Source organism: Gopherus evgoodei, chromosome 16 (genome assembly GCF_007399415.2).
Source record: "Gopherus evgoodei ecotype Sinaloan lineage chromosome 16, rGopEvg1_v1.p, whole genome shotgun sequence".
In the NCBI taxonomy this organism is placed as follows: Eukaryota; Metazoa; Chordata; order Testudines; family Testudinidae; genus Gopherus; species Gopherus evgoodei.
Window position 1 is genome coordinate 15,175,600 of NC_044337.1, and position 15,409 is coordinate 15,191,008.

At 51.1% G+C, this 15,409-nt stretch overlaps 1 protein-coding gene across 1 annotated transcript; it reads left to right on the top strand.

Annotated features, from left to right (window-relative positions):
* Positions 1-810: 810 nt before the first annotated feature.
* EXOSC2 (exosome component 2) lies at positions 811-10,705 on the top strand. Its single transcript, XM_030535667.1, has 9 exons — positions 811-1,012; positions 2,913-3,014; positions 3,572-3,617; positions 4,302-4,391; positions 5,287-5,352; positions 6,286-6,354; positions 7,216-7,392; positions 8,565-8,693; positions 9,761-10,705. Exons 1-9 carry the CDS (start codon positions 888-890, stop codon positions 9,839-9,841), a joined length of 885 nt encoding a protein of 294 aa, XP_030391527.1. The 5' UTR covers positions 811-887; the 3' UTR covers positions 9,842-10,705.
* The last annotated feature ends 4,704 nt before the right edge of the window (positions 10,706-15,409 follow it).

Sequence of the window (15,409 nt, forward strand, 5' to 3'; positions counted from 1 at the left end):
TAATCACCACACAGCTGCAATCCCCTGTGACCTCCTCAGGGCCATGCAGGTAGTATATAAAGAGAGTGGATGCGGCCCAGATAACCCATGGAGAGCTGCATATGCGGCACACAATGATAAATAGGTTGAGAACCACTGAGTCAGATACTCATTTAGCAATGCTGTGTTCCAGAGTAGACTGTGTTTCAGGGACAGCTGAAATGGAGCCTGTGCATGAATGAGTTGTTGAGTGCTTTGGGATCTGGTTTGTAGGAGCTGGGACTTTAAGGAAAACAATAATTATGAGACTCATGACAAAATCACGGGAGTTAATAACACTGCTGCAGCAGCATCGTTTAGCAGGGATTTACTGCTTCCCTCAGTTCTGCGGCGGGGGGCTGCCTTCTGTGCCAGTGCTGGCCATGCATATAGGGCCCGTGGGCCCCAAGAGGATGTGGGGGGCAAATATGCTGAACGCCCATGGTTGCTATGGCCAGTGTGCAGCATTCACGATGAAATACTGTCTCTGGGCATTACCAACATGTGGCCTGTCTTGGGGGGCAGGCCGGGGGGAGGGGCGGGGGATATTCCTGTAGCCTTAAACCCCACATCCAATACTGGAGGGCACCAGAGCACTAGGCAGCTTGCCAGCACTAAACATGGCCCAACATTTATCCCTTCCTTTGAACCCAACACAGTGAAGGCCATTCCCCCTCTCTGCCAGGATCCAATATGGCCTCCCGCAGCCTTGTCACTGCTGAGGTTCGCAGAGCCCTCATCCAAGATGGCGGCGCCCCAAGCCAACATGGCAGCTCCCACGCACGCGGTTGCCAGTAACCGACATGGCGGAGAGAACGTGTGGTTCAGACGGGCACTGAAGCCCACGAAGGAAACTGCCAGGGTTTAAGATGGCGGCAATAGAGGTTCGGCTGCCGGTGGCCCGCAAGCTGGTGGTCCAGAGCCTGGCGCAGGGGAGCGACAAGCACTTGGTGGCTCCGGGGGACACGATCACCACAGACACGGGCTACATGAGGTGAGGGGCCTCCCCCAGATTTCTCTTCCCCTCATCTCAGAGCCTGAGGGGCAGGGTCCCTTCTCCCCCCAGTCATGGGGCTGTGGTGCATTCTCCCCCCAGCACATGGGCTGTGGGGTCCCTTCTCCCCCCAGGCATGGGGCTGTGGTGCATTCTCCCCCCAGCACATGGGCTGTGGGGTCCCTTCTCCCCCCAGGCATGGGGCTGTGGTCCCTTCTCCCCCCAGCGCATGGGGCTGTGGGGTCCCTTCTCCCCCCAGCGCATGGGGCTGTGGGGTCCCTTCTCCCCCCAGTCATGGGGCTGTGGTGCATTCTCCCCCCAGCACATGGGCTGTGGGGTCCCTTCTCCCCCCAGGCATGGGGCTGTGGTGCATTCTCCCCCCAGCGCATGGGGCTGTGGGGTCCCTTCTCCCCCCAGGCATGGGGCTGTGGTGCATTCTCCCCCCAGCGCATGGGGCTGTGGGGTCCCTTCTCCCCCCAGGCATGGGGCTGTGGTGCATTCTCCCCCCAGCACATGGGCTGTGGGGTCCCTTCTCCCCCCAGGCATGGGGCTGTGGGGTCCCTTCTCCCCCCAGCGCATGGGGCTGTGGGGTCCCTTCTCCCCCCAGCGCATGGGGCTGTGGGGTCCCTTCTCCCCCCAGTCATGGGGCTGTGGTGCATTCTCCCCCCAGCACATGGGCTGTGGGGTCCCTTCTCCCCCCAGTCATGGGGCTGTGGTGCATTCTCCCCCCAGCACATGGGCTGTGGGGTCCCTTCTCCCCCCAGGCATGGGGCTGTGGTGCATTCTCCCCCCAGCGCATGGGGCTGTGGGGTCCCTTCTCCCCCCAGGCATGGGGCTGTGGTGCATTCTCCCCCCAGCGCATGGGGCTGTGGGGTCCCTTCTCCCCCCAGGCATGGGGCTGTGGTGCATTCTCCCCCCAGCGCATGGGGCTGTGGGGTCCCTTCTCCCCCCAGGCATGGAGCTATGGGGTCCCTTCTCCCACCAAACATGAGGCTATGGCGCCGCCACACGCCCCCAGGGTTCCTTATCCCTCCAGACATGTGGCTAGGGTGCAGCCCAGCCCCCCTCCTCAGGGCCTGGGTTATGGGGCAGGGTCCTTTTGCCCCCCCTGCATCCCAGCAGCTACGGCTATGGGGCAGGCTCCCTTATACTGCACAGAATGGGGCTATGCTGCAGCTTCCCTGCCCCCGTTCCAAGGGTTTGGGGATAGGGTCTCTTCCCCCACACCATCCCAGTGGCAAGGGTTGCTGGGAATTAACAGAGGCGTTCTCCTTCAATCCCAGGTTGGGGGCGGGGGGTGCTCATTCCTCCCTGCCCCTGCTTCTCGAGTTGCAGAAAACAGCTTCTCCTGGGGGCTGGGGCTGCAAGCAAGAGTCATTGTAGTTACTCAGGTGACCCCTGAACAGTTGCTTGCCCTGTTTTGGTTCCCTGCGCCCCCCCCCCCCCAGCTCACCTTGCTGGTGAGGGGTCTGGGGGGTCTTTTTTATCTGGCTGTAAATTTCTCAGCGCCCCCACTCTGTTGCTCATCTCATGCTTAGAGCTGGCCCTAAGTCACTTTCCCCATCTGCAGTGTGGGGAAGGGGCTTATCAGTCACACTTAAAGCTGGACCACTAGTGCACATGAGGATGGAGGCTGAGCTGGGTCACCACCTGCAGGTATCTTTATTTCACAGACTTTTCACTGAGAACTGGGTGGAGAGAGACAGACCTCAGCCTTAGAGTGGTGGGGAAATAGCCCCCGTTCACTTTCCTGTTTTCATTCTAGGGAGCTTGGGGACTCTTTTCCTAATAACTTTGTGACTGCTCTAAGCCTGGGGTGCAAAAACGTGGGTTGGCCAGCCCCAGGGTGGTCGGGATGGCAGATGGATGTGTGGATGTTTGATGTATTCTTTTTCGGCAGGGGCCATGGTACGTATATGGGAGATGAGAAACTTGTAGCGTCGGTAGCAGGCACTGTGGAGAGAGTGAACAAACTGATCTGTGTCAAAGCTCTGAAAACCAGGTGAGAACAGGCTTTGGGGCAGAAACCATTTTCTGAACCTATTTAGAAATCAGATGCTCCTTCTGTGTAACTCCTAGCGCCGCGTTTCCCACTTAACGACTTTAGAGCGGATGGACATAAACCAACAGATGGTCTCAGTGTGTGTCCAACAGTGGGAGATGTTTGGAAATGAGTTGGGGTGAATGTAGAAATTGTCAGACTTTATCAGATCAATGCTTCCATCTACACCAGACGGGTGGATTTCATAACCATATTATTCATGGATTGTTAGACCACAAAGGACCATTAGATCATTTAATCTGACCTGTGTAACATAGGCCAGAGAATTACTCCTATATTGAGCCCAATTATAAATCCCTAGAAATAAACGATATACTGGAAACACTAATGCTACAGTTTTCACAGACTCCAGTGCTGTGACTCGGCCCTGCTTTTCTTTAATGCTGTGTTTTTAATTAGTGTCATGCTAATACATGTACTTGAGTCGAGTGATGTATCTGAGCCAGTCCGGGAAGAGGTTTATGTGAACAGAATTTCCCTTTTTGTCTTGCTCCTAGGTATAATGGCGAAGTTGGTGACATTGTGGTTGGGAGAGTAACAGAGGTAAGGCGAAGGAGATCCCGGTCACTGTTTCCTGCCAATGACTCCCTGACAACGTACTAAAACCAGTATTATGCTTGACCTACATTTAAAATGTAAGAGTGTTAGTCAGAAGTATGGTTTAATAGTGACAATATAGGACTGTCATTGGTGCGTCTGTGCCTGATGAATGACATTTCTCGTGCGCCCAGCACCTTAGCATCCAGGCTTTTTAGGGCCTGCCCTGGCATTGAGGGAATTCAGCATCGTATTGTATTGGGCCTTTCCTTTTTAAAGATCCTGAATTCTATTCCAGGCTGTGTTGCTGTGTGACGTTAAGGAAGTCATTGTCCATCTGTAGAATGGAGATGATATCAGCCTTCTGGATTAAAGGGACACAGTTAATGTAACATTTGGTTGGAATCTTAAAAATTGAGTTAAAAGTCGTTTTGTGTGCTACATCTGTGCCTGAGACCCCCCTGTTAATGTTTTGAGTGGATGTATGTACCGGGTGGGGTATGTTCACATACACAGAGAACAGGACAAATCTCGTCACTTACTCCTCTTCGTTTGTCTGTATGAAGTTCTTTGGTTGGTGTGGATTGCTGGGGACTGTGGTTCTAATGGCCATTGAGAGTCCTGCTCCACTGGTAAGCACATGCTTGATGTTTCAGAATAATAGAGGAATTTTTCTTACCTCCTCCTCAGGTTCAGCAGAAACGATGGAAGGTGGAGACCAACGCCAGGCTGGATTCAGTCTTGCTTCTCTCATCCATGAACCTACCAGGAGGGGAGCTGGTGAGTGAAATCCCAAATAGTGTATTGCTGGATTATTTTCTTGCTGCTCAACGGCAGCAGATGTGAGGAGCTAGGCGCTGAGATGAGCTGCGAGGCTGTGTCTCACTTTCCTCAGCTGCTGTTGCAAGTGCAGCATTGGTGGCCAGCTAATTCATCTATGCGTGCAAGTCTGCAGGTTAATCGGCTGTACCCCTTTCCAGGACCTTCTGCACAAAGGCAGCTCATCCTATCAAGTGTCGTTCCTTCTACATAACGGATACCTTCAGTGGGTAGGACTACACTTGAAGCTGGAGATGTAATGCACAGCTGGGGGGAGACATACCCACGTTTGCTCTGATCAAGCTGGCATGCTAAAAATAGTGTGTAGCTGCAACAGCCTTGAGTGCGTGCCAGAGGCACTAGGTATGTACTTGGGCCAGCTGGCCCCTCCTGTTGCTTGTGCTGCATTTTTAGCATGCTAGCTAAATCAGCACTAACACAGGTGTGTCTGCTCAAGCTCAGAATCCCATTCCCGGCTTGAAGTGTAGACATGCGTCTGTTCATGTAGCTGTTGCACGTTTTACTCTTCTGGGTTATGGGAATCGTGGCACTCTGAGATAGAAGAGCTGTATTGCGTCCCATCCAATCAGCTACCCTCATCCTGGCCAGGCAGGATTGTTCCTGCAGTATATTCTCCAGAGCCTTATCCTACTGCTGGACGCATTTTGATTGGGATTGATCTATAGAAAGAGGCAGGTGGTAGGATTAGAACTGAAGGACAGGTGCTCTACCTGTTGATCTAAGGAGGCTTTGCCCCCTAGCTTGTGGTGGCAGAGCTTTGTGAGGTGGGTGGAATTAAAATAGATGGGGATCAGTTACTTTTTCGCGTAATTTTCCCTCGCTTTGTGCTTTTCAGAGGAGGAGATCAGCGGAGGATGAGCTTGCAATGAGGGACTATCTACAGGAAGGGGATCTTATCAGCGTATCCTTCCTTCATTTGTATTTAGGCAGGAGACCTCTGTGGGTCTTTGGTGCATAGCCAAATGCCGGCAGATTAACTCTCTCTGCTAATCAGAATGTGAGCCTCCCTTCTTCATGTGTGTGACCTGAGCCAAGAGTTCTTTCCTCCACCACTGACTGAAATAGGTGGGACAGGAGGGTATGTTATACTCACCTTTGTTTCCAAATGACATTTTTCTGCCTCCCCAGTTCTGTCTGGCTTTAGGTCCCATTTTTGCCTAAACAATAGGTGTATCATGGTCAGGAGCACTGGTCAGCCTCTCCATGAGGCTCTGATCCTGTTCTGGGATGCTTGCTTGAAGGAAGTATCTGTCCTAGGATGGCTGCCGGGGGAAACAACATGCACACACCATCCCTGAAGGCAGAGATCATCTGCTGACCATTGTGGGAGACACTCAATTTTAGACTTTATAATCTGTCTTATCTGGCGGTCTCCCAGGCTTATCAGGCTGGTCTGACTCCCAGTTTTGATGCTGGTCCCTAAATCCTTCATCTTCCGTTTGCTTCTTCTGCACGTTTGCCCTCCCTCCCTACTTCCCAAGGACTAATTGTTGGTGTGCTAGCCGGGGGATGGACCTGGGCTTGAGGGCCTGTATTGTCTTGGGGGCAGATATGTCACGTTGTCACTCCATAGCCTATATTGCATGGTCCTGTGTGAGGCTACCGGGCTGAGAAAAAAGACTGAGCTTTGAGCCCCTAGGCTGGCCTGAAATAACAAGGAAAGTACCATCAGACAGCAGTTCTGGAGATTGGTGAAGAACTATGGGATAAAGGGAAACTCCACCTGACTCTTTCATTTATGGGTTGCCCAGTGGGAGGGATGGGAGGTGGGGCCCTGAAGGCTGGTGGGGCCGGTTGGAGGCAGACTTCTCTTTTCCTTAAGCAGCACTGCCAGGCAGAAGTCCAGGCAGTATTTTCTGATGGGGCTGTATCACTGCACACACGGAGTCTGAAATACGGGAAGGTGAGGTACCAAGCAGACTGCTACTTTTCCTTGTCACTGGAATTTGTATGGCTGTACACCAGCATAACTGAGAGCAGAGTTGGCTCCCAAGTGAGGGGTCCTTCGGCATGAAGAGTTCCAAATAAGAACAAGATATACTAACTATACTAACCTATATCTTCAGGCTGGGAAGATGAAGGAACCGGGGCCCAAAGTGAAATAAAATGCAAAATCCCCCCAGTGTGAAATGAATCTTGTCCATTTGCCCTTTAACCCTCCCTATCAGCAATTACAGATTGTGAACCCCTGCTGGGTATCAGAACCCTGGGGAGAAATCGCCCTTGGCTGAAACTTCCTGATAGCTCTTCCTGCCCAGAATCGCCTGTGACTTTTCCTTCTCTCTCTTGCCCCAGGACTCGGGCTTTATGTGCTTGGCATTTATCTCTGGTTTTGTGTGTTGAAATAAGCCAGTGGGCCATTTGTACCTAGGCTGCAGTTCAGGGTTATCAGACCTGGGATATTAGCACTTCAAAGCTGAATGCGGAGCGGGATTACTGTACAAGGGGTGAAGGACGGCGACTGGATCAAATGTGCCGCTAAATGGAGCCTTTCTCATTCTTTGCCTTTTGGGAAGGCTGGATGGCGTGTTGGTGCAATCACAATATTAGTATTTCTCTCACTGAACACTTCCGTAGCACTGTGTCTTCAAAGCGCTGCCTGGGCATTAGTTGCGCTGGAGGCAAGCAGGGTTGATATCCCCATTTCCCAGACAGGGACAGCAAAGCACTGAGTTGAAGTTGATTGGCTCCCAGACCACCAGTGGAGTTGGTGTCAGTGGTCAGGCCACACCCCTCTCACGTTAAGTGTCACTCTCCCCTTCAGCTTGGCCAGGGTGTGCTTGTTCAGGTCTCTCCCTCCCTCGTGAAACGCCAGAAGACTCACTTCCATGATCTGCCCTGTGGCGCCTCCGTGATCCTTGGCAACAACGGCTTCATCTGGATCTACCCAACGCCCGAGCAGAAGGATGAAGAGGCAGGGGGCTTTGTCACCAATCTGGAGGTGAGGAAACAGTGCTTCAGCGGTGGTTGGGTTGGTTAGTTTCTCGTCAAAAGGCCTCTTTATCAAGCTGTATTTCAGGAGCCTGGTATCCATGGTAAAGGGAACCCGTGTCCAGGGAAAGTGCTAACCTAAGGGCTCTCACACATTTCATAGCATGGCCCACGCTTGAATAAAGAGATTGTCACCACAGCATCTCCCCTTCTGTTCACAATCACGGAATGTGCCGGGGGACACGACAGCAGTTGCTTTTAGGTGGAACACAATAAGGAAATATTTATACCTGTAGCTGTCTGCTAGTGTGAATTAGCAGCTGGAAACAAGGAAGGGAGCCACCACCGTGGGAGCAGGCAGGTCTCCGGGAACCACCACACCTGGCTCAGTCCGCACTCCCGTGATTCGTTCTCATACCTAACACACAGTGAACTGCTAGCCGAATTCCTCGCTCTTTACTTTTGACCAGCAAACCGCAGGAATCCTAGCTGAAACGCTGGATTGTTCCATTAGTACTGCCTGTGTGGAGTGAGTTGGCTTGTGTGGGGAGACTGTCAGGGACTTTTCCTTGCACAGACAGCTGCGTAGCTTCATGATCATAGTCTGTGCCGCTCTGTGGGACGCCCAGGTTTAGTGCTCGGTCCCGATCTCTCTTGTCCCTCTGGTGTGTGCTGCAGGCCTGGCGCACTCAGCCAATTCAAGGAACAGTGTCAGTGGGCTACAAAAAGCTGCAGTCCCGCTTTTGGATGGCAGAATATTGTCCGAGATGTGGAATTTTAGGTGGGGAAGTGGAGGGGAGGTACAGATGGGGAATTAGGGGAATTTTCAGACAAAGAGTTGTCTGTCTGAACATCCAGGCTTCTTTTATAGTGGAGCTTATCATGGGCAGTGAGTAGCTATTGACCAGAACTGATAGACCACATTCCTTACCTGGCAGTGTGGAAAGAACCCAAGATTCCGGCTCCCAGTCCTTACTTTAATCACTAGTTCCCCTGCTTCCTTAGCCGTTTGAATTCGCTTTCAGGGAGAGAAGTTGTATTACGTAGATGATGCAAGTGACTGGATGTGGTTTTAGGTTTGGAGTGACGCTTGCATTGTCCTAGACCTCCAGTACTTCCTTGCAAATTCATCCCTTTTTCACATTCCGTGTTTTTTCCCTTTTATCCTTGCTTCCCTCTCAGCCAGTCTCCTTACATGACCGGGAGGTAATCTCACGACTCCGGAACTGCATCCTGGCTCTGGTTGCTCAGAAGCTGATGCTCTACGACACCAGCATTGTGTACTGCTACGAGGCCTCCCTTCCCCATCAGGTATTGAGTCCAGTTGTTGCTTTCTTCACTCCCTGCTGCACAGGCCATACCACTTTACCCTAAAGCTTTCATTTCCTGGGATCCTCCCAGAAGATCCTTGTCGTAAGCAGCAATATGATGTCCTCTGTCATAGAGTGAAGCAGATAGCTGTGGAAAGGTTGAGATAGGGATGGACTGAAAATCCCTACATCTGGTAAGGTTAAACTTGGGCTCTGTAGAAACAACTATCTCCTTCACTAGCAACGGCAAGTTTTCTTCCCTGGGTGAAAGAACAGCCCCTTTCTCTCTGATCCCCATCAAACCTGTTGGGTTTGGAATTGCACCAGGGTAGGGTGAGGTGAGGAGGAGGTGTCTCACATTACAATGGAAGGTCAGAGTTTTGTCTTCTCTCTCCCATATGCACATCCCCTGCCAATGCTGGAAGGTTCCTGGTGCTAGACTTTCTGTAGCTGGATATGGTGCAGTCAACACCCCTTTGTCCTGTGATTTGTTAATGATTTTAATGCCATATGCTATCACAGAGATCCCATCAACAAGCCTTCGTTGTTCTCCTGTCCTCACCAAACAGACAGAGATTTAAACGGTCGCCTGCTTTCATGTCCGGTGTCAGCCTCCCAGGCACAAGGGGACATGCAGTCAAGCTCCACCTCCAATATAATGCTCCCTCTTAAGTACCGAAGCATATGATTTAGGAAGGGCTGTGGTTTCTCTGTGCCCTCAGCTCCTCAGTAGGTAAAGAAATGTAGGACTGGAAGGGACCTTGAGAGGTCTTCTAGTCCAGTCCCCTGCACTTGTGGCAGGACTAAATATTATCTAGACCATCACTGACAGACTAGGCAAGACTCACTTAGTTCCCTTCTCATGGGTAAGTTTGCTGTCAGGACTTGGGGCATCTGTCATGATTGTTGCCAGTAGAGAGAGTCTGTGTGGGCCACAGCCCCCAGTGTTTCCATATGCTGCATTAATACCTGCCTGCAGTTCATTGCCCTGTGCGCCTGGCAAGGCCTCGTCCACTTCATGTGCAGGGGTCACAACTGCAAACGTTGCTCTTCTCCTTTTCACTGCAGATCAAGGACATTCTCAAACCAGAGGTGATGCAGGAAATTGTGCTGGAGACTCGGCAGAGGTTGTTGGGACTGGAGGGATGAGGGAAGGAGACACGGCAGCTTGGAGTTCCGCCAAAGCAGCATTGTCTCCCCAACTTCCTGCATCGCCCCAACCCCTTAAATGTCTTTCCAGAGCTCAGAAAATACCCGACTCTCCCTGTCTCACTTCCGGGATTCCTTCTGGTTTGTAGGGCAGTGTAAAGCCCTCAGCCTGCAGACTGGATGTATTCTTTTTGTGAAGAGCAGCTGCCACTGGGACGTAGCTCGCTAGACTAGTTGCCATGGTGGGCAATGTGCTTCTAAAGTGCCCCTAATGTGGTCCACATTGTTAAGAGGACAGAGAAGACAAGGTATTTTGTTTTGCCTTGTGGTTCCCCCCACCCCCAAGATTGCATTAGCAGTCCTAGCAGTGGTTGATCTCGACAGTGATAGGAGCTCTACCAATGTGTCCTTTATTCAAGAGACACATTTTACTCCTCAAGACCCACATTGCAGCTACCCATCTCCAAAGGACGGGACTCATCGCCGAGCCTATGTCAGCGTGCTGTGCGGCTCTCTCTGCCTCCTGCCAAACACACACTGGATTTGAGTGTTGAGTTCTTGCATTTTCTGCGCTTACAATATAGCGCACAGAATGGTACAAAAACCCGCTGGTGCCGGGTGGCCATCTCGCTGCTTATTGAGTGCCCACAGATAGTAGGCAGGCAAGGTGCTTTGATTCTCCAGAGCAAAAGGCGTCTTCCCATCCCATGTGCGGAAGTGATGATCCCAAGTGTCTTATTTTGTAGGTCTGATACTGTGAGCTCCTCTGATCGTGAAGGGTTTAGCTGTTGTTTCCTACTAGAGGGTTGGGGTTTTTTTTGTTTTTTTTTAAATCTTCAATAAAGAATGTTTTTTGAGAGAGAATCTGTGAGTCGTTTGTTTGGATGAGCCTGTGTCCCACCATGATGAACTGGGTCTCACTAAGGAACCACTCTTAGGTCAAGTCCTTCCTGTACAAGGACGTCAGTGACTGCACTAAATCCTGCTGGGTCCCATCTCTACATCCTGCCTGCACAGAAGTGGCTGAAGCATCCCTTGCTAAGGTGTTGCTGGCTGCCTTTCCCTCTCCTCCGCACCCACTCTCCATCAAGACTTCGCCCGCCTCCCTCCATGGGGCATCTTGCCCCACATGGTGCACCTGTGTGTTGTTCGTGTGCTCAGCCTGGCCTTGCAGTGGCTCCTACACAATAGCTGCTTCCCTGAAAGATCCTGGGGGAACTAGGTCAGGACCATCCATGCCATCCTAAGGGAGGTTGGAGGACTCCTCATCCCTTAAAATGTGGTTCCTCCCTGGGATCCTCAGGAGGGTGTGAGGTTAGTGGGTAGAGCAGGGTATGTTGAGTCAAGACTCGTGTTGAGGGTCCTGTTCGGCCACTGTCTGCCATTTCTCCGTGCCTCGGTTTTCTCTGTCTGTAAAGTGGGGATGATGCCAGTTTCGTAAGGGGGGATCAGAGACTGAATTAATTGGCTTGTAAAGTGCTTGGATATTCTGTTCCCATTGCAAAGTGAAGAACCATTGATAGAACCAAGAAACTTGTCCTGTTTGTCATTTAATCTAATACTGATATTGAAAATCCTCCACTCAGCCCTTCCCTGCGGGAGCCTTTGCCCCAAGACATTCCATGGGAAGCAGAAATATGTCTCAATTTGCCTTCCATCTCCTTCGCATTGCCCCCTGCAGTTGCCTTTGACTAAGCACTAGGTGGCAGTTTCCACTCAGGTTTGCAGAATTTCAGCCTGCTGCACCAAGCCTTCTATTGCATCGTCCAGCTCACAGCTGTTAAATGAGCATGCTGCATGTTCCATGTAATGCACTCCGTGCAGCATGGCCCAGAAACCTTGAGCAACCAGAGCTACTATCTGCATCTGAGATTTGAGAACATTTCCTACTACGCACTGCGACAAACACATCGTCAAACTGGGAGGAAAAGTCTGGAGAGATTACCTCTTTAAAAGCTGCAGCCTGTGAACGATGCAGGCACCTGTGCCATTCAAGTATTCATGGAGAAAAACAACCCAAGAAGACTTAACCACAGGGGTGTCCTTGCACTGTTACCCTGCGCATGTTTGAATTGGTTAGCAGCATTTGATTTCCTTGTATGATAGCACATTATATTTTTTGACCCAAGTCACTGAGTCAAGATTTTGTTTGTTGCTGGAGGGGAGGGAGTTGGGGGATTTTTTTGCCTAGCGTTAGTACGTAGCTTTCAAATACTATTGGGTGTGGAGCAATATAAGTAGCATGACTGTATTCAGCAATGGTTCCTGCTTTCCAAGGGGATTGACTCAAGTAAAAGGCAGGTGAATTACCCACATTCTACCCTGTATCCTTATCTGTTCTCTGCTTTAAAACCATGTTCAGCACCTTAACCTGGTTTAAAAGTGGACTGAGGGATGAAATTACTGCTCTTCGCTGCCTCCCAGGAAGGTTGTGTCAGCTGACATCCAGAAATGGCTTGAATGGAAATTGCTATGTGAATGTAAAATATTGCCATATTTCTGGACTTCTGGCAACCTCGCACGAAACCCAAGAACCGTTATGGGAGGGAGGGGGAGTGTAGATGGGCTTAAGCCTTTCTTGAAAGTGGTTTAGCTAATATGATTGAAGGATGTGAGAGAAACCAATTTCCAAAGGAGATTAGTGCCAGTGGGGACTGAGTTGCGTGGCTTGGATTTAGAGCTCAGGACTCTCTTTCCTCCCAGCTCTCTGCTGTAACCATGGGACCCCTCTTGTCACCAGCAAGCTCAGGTTCAGGAATGGAGGAAGCAAAGAGCATGTGATGCCTCTTCTTGAGTGGCTCTCTAATCAAACTGGCCCATGTTCAGGCTCAATTTTCAGAGGAAGAACAAGGAAGGGCATCTAGCTAACAGAGAACGTACCATGTCTTTGCCTACCTGTTATAAAACTGCCTTCCATGCTCCAGTTTGTCTTTCACCAGCCCCATCTCCCTCTCAAAGGCCTATGTGGGTCACACAGGTTGATATGCGTGGATCTGCAGCCAGAGATGGGTAAGAAGTTAGTTAAAAATCCAGCCCATCTGTTTCAAATCTGAGCTTTTTGTTTTCTTTTGGTTTTAGCAGAGCAAGTTTCCAGCTCTTAGTTAGATTCCTTGGAGGTGTCAAACAGGTGAAGGTGTGTGAACATATAAATTACTATGAAACCAAGTAACTAACCCACTGGTCCTGTTGGGCAGGGGGCTCTGAATAGAAACATGAGCACAGGTTAAGGGGCTATTTCCTTTCATGTGTTCTAAGAAATATAATCTGATATTTTTTTAAATGGCCGCTAGAGGTCTCCAGTGGTCTATGCAAATCCTGCTAGTGCACTAAACCCACAACTAAACCCTGAAGGCTAGTTGCAAAGGGCATTTCTGGGGTTCACTTAGTCTCTTTATTCAATTCCTGAACCGACATGTTCCCTTATCTGAGTAGGTCACTTTTGATTCCTGCCCTTCCCCATCACTTACACTGAGAGGGAGATGAACCTAGGCTGGCATTTTCAAAAGAGGCTGAGGCTGTTAGGTGCCCAACTCCCATTAAAATGAGGTACCTAACTCCCTTAGGCACAATTGAAAATCCCAGCCTTTGTGAGAAGAGGATCCATCACTGTCTTCTTATGAAGAACCATGAGCCTGCCCTGACAGTTACCCTGGGGGATGGGTAAAGAGTTTAAAACTTGGAGCTGATTGTTTCAGAGACTTGGCAATCTTTAAGCGCTGTTGCTGTGCTTGTCCCTCTCTGACACAGAGATGGAGCAGTCCCTGCCCCAAGGAGCTGACAGTCTAAATGACTGAAATAGCTAATAGGATTTATAGACTCTGCAAACAGCACTGAAAAACAGATTGGCTCAGGGGGATCAGCTAGATGGCTGCATTCAGAGAATGCTGCCAGGTTCCTGAACTTGTGCTTTTGGAAAAGAAACATCAAGCTTGCAGCCCATCCTCTGGGAAGAGCAAATAAGCAGCAGTGAGATAAGAGAAATAATCCCATGCAGTGCTTCATTGACATCTCTAAATCAAGGGAGGAAAGCTCGTGTTGCCAGATGCCCAAAACAGAATTACAGGGAACAATGGGTAGAATGCAGTGGGATACAATGGAATTTGTTGGTACATGGTAGACAACATAAATGGGGTTAGTCATTTTACAGAGTCAGTTGTAACCTAATGGGAGAAGGTGACGTTTATGGCTTGTCTACATAGGGAAGTTGTCCTGGAATAAAGTAGAGGGTGAATTTAAAGCATAATAGCTATTCTGCTGTAACTCCCTGTTTGGATGTTCTTTTTCCTTGAAATACGTGTCTCTCTTTTTCTGGTTTAGCTTAATCCACTTCCAAAATGGACTATGCTAAATCAGAAGAAGGCAGTCTTTTTCCAGTATGACAGCATTCACAAGGGGAGTTCTTCTGGAATAGTTTATTCTGGAATAGTTATTCTGGTCAATTTCCCCATGTAGACAAGTCCTTTGAGAAAGTAGTGAGCCAGTCAGTAGGACGGGTCAGGTGAGAGATTCAACCCGGGGAATAGTCTGAGCAAGAGTTGCCAAGGAGGAGTGGAGTTGCCTGGAGGAACAGACAGGAACAGCACTGAGTGAGTAGACATGGAGAACAGTGGGTGCCGTTGAAAACAAATGATCATGACTGCTCATGTAATTAGGTTTATTGTGGGCATTCCCACTCGGTGGGCCTGATCCTGTGCAGTGCCAAGTACTCTCTGAAAGCAACATCAACAACTGCTTGGTGTACTGCGCACCTGACAGGATCAGGCCACAAGACTTGGAAATGCTGCAGGAATCTCAGGGGCCACATACCCTAATGTGGTAAATGACTCTCTTCCATGGCACCCACCCGGGGAATTATAATGTCAGAGGGGAAGGCTCCGAGTAGGTCTGCAAGGAGGTGTCTGGCAAGCAGGAGCTCACCGGTGTGCTGGGCGCTGCGTGAGCACATAGAAAAAGTCCTTGCCCCCCACATTTTATAATCCAATGCCCCCCGCCAGCCCAAGGGGGAAAGGAAGGCGGTGGGGTTATCCCTAGTCTACAGGTGGGAAGCAGAGGCAGGGGATAGTTTGGCTTGCACTTGCCCAAGGTCACATAGGACTGGTGGTGTGGTGGGGGGGTCACTCCCACTAGAGAGCCCCTCCCCAAACTGAGGTGGGATTGTCAGCCAATGGGGTTCAATTCCTCCCTGTCGCCTCGGCTTCCCCCCTCCCCTTCCTTCGCCCCGCCCCTGCCCGCTGCGTGCCCCGCCCCTCGCAGCCTCGCTCGGGCGCCAGCAGGTTCCCGTCATGGCCGCCGTGTGCCGCGGGCTCCTCTGGCCCTGACCGAGCCGGCCGGCCGGCCGGGAGCGGACCCCCCTCCCCGCCCGGTGCCGGTGAGAGCCCCGCGGCGGCGGGCCGGGGATGTGACTGGCCGAGGGCAGCCGGGAACTCGCAGCCGCCCCAGGGGGGCCCCTTAGCCCGCCTCACCCGTCAGTGCCCCCGCTCCCCCCAGACCGCAGCCCTGCCCCCGCCCCTCGGGTCCCCTCCCCCCGACTGGGGCTTAATCCCTCCCCCCTCCTCAGACTCGGCCTTG

What these genes read in the sequence shown, in the direction of transcription:
- EXOSC2 (XM_030535667.1), top strand. Translation starts at nt 888, where the DNA reads ATGGCGGCAATAGAGGTTCGGCTGCCGGTGGCCCGCAAGCTGGTGGTC. An exon ending in TGGTTGGGAGAGTAACAGAG is followed by an intron (nt 3,618 to 4,301) that starts GTAAGGCGAAGG and finishes CCTCCTCCTCAG; the next exon opens with GTTCAGCAGAAACGATGGAA. An exon ending in GGAGTCTGAAATACGGGAAG is followed by an intron (nt 6,355 to 7,215) that starts GTGAGGTACCAA and finishes TCTCCCCTTCAG; the next exon opens with CTTGGCCAGGGTGTGCTTGT.